Source organism: Limulus polyphemus, unplaced genomic scaffold (genome assembly GCF_000517525.1).
Source record: "Limulus polyphemus unplaced genomic scaffold, Limulus_polyphemus-2.1.2 Scaffold5604, whole genome shotgun sequence".
Taxonomy (NCBI): Eukaryota; Metazoa; Arthropoda; class Merostomata; order Xiphosura; family Limulidae; genus Limulus; species Limulus polyphemus.
The window spans coordinates 1-3,360 of NW_013671214.1; the positions used below are offsets into that span (position 1 = coordinate 1).

At 36.4% G+C, this 3,360-nt stretch overlaps 1 protein-coding gene across 1 annotated transcript in view; it reads right to left on the reverse strand.

Moving 5' to 3' along the window:
* Positions 1-144: 144 nt before the first annotated feature.
* LOC111089222 overlaps positions 145-3,360 on the reverse strand; it is a gene marked incomplete at its 3' end in the record, with an annotated part of 27,217 nt that continues 24,001 nt past the window's right edge. The window contains exons 5-6 of the mRNA XM_022401307.1: positions 450-634; positions 145-335 (exon numbers count right to left, since the gene is read on the reverse strand). Of these exons, the coding sequence (XP_022257015.1) occupies positions 145-335; positions 450-634 (376 nt within the window). The remainder of the gene's footprint in view (positions 336-449; positions 635-3,360) is intronic.

Here is a 3,360-nt window from a genome sequence, read left to right on the forward strand (position 1 = left end):
ACGGCTGAAAGGGCGAGCATGTTTGGTGTGATGGGGATTCGAACCCGCGATCCGCAGATTGCGAGTCGAGCGCCCTAACCACCTGGCCATGCCGGCCTACACCGAACAATAAAACATTATTACAATTTTTTTTGAAGTATTTACAGTCAAAACTTACAGCAGAACCATTAATCTGCACCACCTGACAGGGAAGCATGTTTTGGAAAATATCATTCATTTCACTTGTCAGGTATGTTGAATTCCACATCCCGGGATCACCATGCATTCTTAGCTTTATCCGTGAGAGGGCAGCAGTAATCTCTGGTCTTATGTTCTGTCCAGAAGAGGCTGTTATGCTAAAACAATACACGTAAAAATATTATGTTATAACACCTGACTATTGATCGAGTAATTAAAAGCATTGAAAAAGTGTTTTAATTAGATCAGTAATAGTATTTTTATCTACTCACACATTCTGAATTAATGATTTGTTTTGTATGTTCATCAAAATGCTCGGACAACTTGTCAGAAGGAGATCCTGAACATCAGAAGTTGTAAAATTTTCTGCAGTCCACATCCGGGGATCACCCAGCTTGGTGACGACATTCTGACGTAAGGCCTTAAATATTGGCTGTACTTCATTCCTTTTATTCGACTATTTGAAAACATAAATAGTACAATAATATTATTTCATGTTCTAATGTTCAGAAAATAGTATTTTATTCTAAAAATATAATTAAGTAATTTTCAAAACATTAGCAATGAAACAACAACATCGTTTTGGTAATTTCTTTATATTCTTATATTACAGGTCAACAGCTTTACTGTGACGCACCTGTGATAGTATCGTCTTTTACCAACAGGAGGATTATTAGAGAATTTTCCTTGTTTATTATCTTTATCATAGTACAATAAGCAGGAAAACCTAAGGTTGGAAAATGTTAAAAATTAAAATAAAATGTTGTTTAATTTAAGAAATATAAATATGTATATATACATGTCTCAAGATTTTTTTGCAAAATTCGTTCCTTCGAAATGAAAAAAAAAAATGGAATAAAAAATAATCACAATAAATGAAAAAAAAAACATGCAATTTATTCAATACATTAGCGTAGTTCTCTACGCGACCTTGTAGTCATTGAAATTCTATATATAGCTTACACAGGTTGCTAGGGCGTTGTATATAGCTTACACAGGTTGCTAGGACCTTGTATGTGTGACGTAGTAGTTGCCGGGATGTTGTATCTATCTAGTTTACACAGGTTGCTAGGGCGTTGTATGTAGTTTACACAGGTTGCTAGGGCGTTGTATGTCGTTTACACAGGTTGCTAGGGCGTTGTATGTAGTTTACACAGGTTGCTAGGGCGTTGTATGTCGTTTACACAGGTTGCTAAGACTGTATATGCGACTTGGGAGTTGCTGGGATATTGTATATAGTTTACAAAGTTACTAGGTCGTTGTATGTAGTTTACACAGGTTGCTAGGGCGTTGTATGTCGTTCAAACAGGTTGCTAAGACTGTATATGCGACTTGGGAGTTGCTGGGATATTGTATATAGTTTACACAAGTTACTAGGTCGTTGTATGTAGTTTACACAGGTTGCTAGGGCGTTGTAAGTCGTTTACACAGGTTGCTAAGACTGTATATGCGACTTGGGAGTTGCTGGGATATTGTATATACGTTACACAGGTTACTAGGGCGTTGTATGTCGTTTACACAGGTTGCTAAGACTGTATATGCGACTTGGGAGTTGCTGGGATATTGTATATACGTTACACAGGTTACTAGGGCGTCGTATATGCGACTCTGGTATTGTTAAGCTTCTATTTACAACGTGACCTTTCATAAAAACTGCAAGTTTTACATGAAGCTTATCTTACAAAGAAAGTTGCAGATATCAATACAGCATACCTGCCATAAATTTGGCTTCTTGTTGTTTGGGCGTTCTATATTTTAGACTAATGCATCAATAGGCGAGTTTTGAATAAAGACAGTCACGTGAAGTACTTGTTTTCTACGAACAAGCGATTTATTTTACATATAGAGTACGTAATACGTCGTTGTATCTGAAAATAAGTGCATTTCATTGTTGTTTTTAGTGCTGACTTGTGACGAGCCCCCCAATGGCACAGCGGTATGTCTTCGGACTTACAACGCTAGAAACCAGGTTTCGATACCCGTGGTGGGCAGAGCACAGATAGCCCTTGTGTAGCTTTGTGCATAATTAATTAAAAACAAACAAACTTGTGACGAAACTTTCTAATGGACACGTTTTCCACTTAAAAACGGGCAACATGGACACACGTTTCTCAGAGTGTTACTCATAGCAAATATTGTTATTAGCTTTTATTTTCTGACATTTTTATCGTGATCTACTTTAAAGTTCTATGGTGCAATAAAATGCTCATTTACGAGTGCACGTGAGAGGCAAAAATTGATAACGTGGAATGAATGAATAAATATCTATTAAGGTAGACTTCTCCGGAGGGGTGGGGGTGGGGGCGACTTAATTCTCTCCATTCAACTTTGAAGGAGTTTCATATACTTATGGATCTCCCTATGACTTTCGCAAGAGTGCCCTTTATTACCCCCTATCATCTAACGCACGCGATATCTGTATCAATACAGAGAGAACGTGCACTTTGTTTTATTATTTTTTGTTAGGGAAATGTTAAAAGCACTTTCACGTTATGCACACGTAATGGGAAATTGATTATAGTTTGAGATGATATCAGTGTGAAGCAGGATTGGTTGTTAATGCTTAAGAGGTGGACATAACATTTACAAGCCAAGCAAGTATAATATGATATAACCTTTGCAAGCACTTGCAAAAAATAAACAAATAAAATAAAATTGTCGAAATGAAAAATTTAACAAAATCTTGATAAACTGAAAACTATAGATTCGATTAGTGTCAGCTCTCATCCATCCTAGTTGTTCGATGGTTAAAAAAAACAATAAAAACTTTCACCCAGTGAATCATAAATTTACATGTTTTGGGTGTGGGAAATGGCTTGGTTGAGTTCTTAGATGTGCACACACACACACTTCATTATAATTTTAAGGTCCAACTTCACAGCTCAATGATTTGAAGGAAATCTGAATGCTGAATTCAGCTGTTAATCTGAGTAGTCTTAACTCTCTCTTTCTCTCGAAATGAAAGAGTATAAATACGACCTTTATGCCCCTTTATTACGATATGTGTACATTTATTACGATATGTGTACACGGGGGTATAAAGGTGTGTACACATTTAATAAAGGAACAAACATAAAGGTGTCTACACATATCGTAATAAAGGGGCATAAAGGTGTGTACACATATCGTAATAAAGGGGCATAAAGGTGGTACACATATCGTAATAAAGGGGTATAAAGGTGT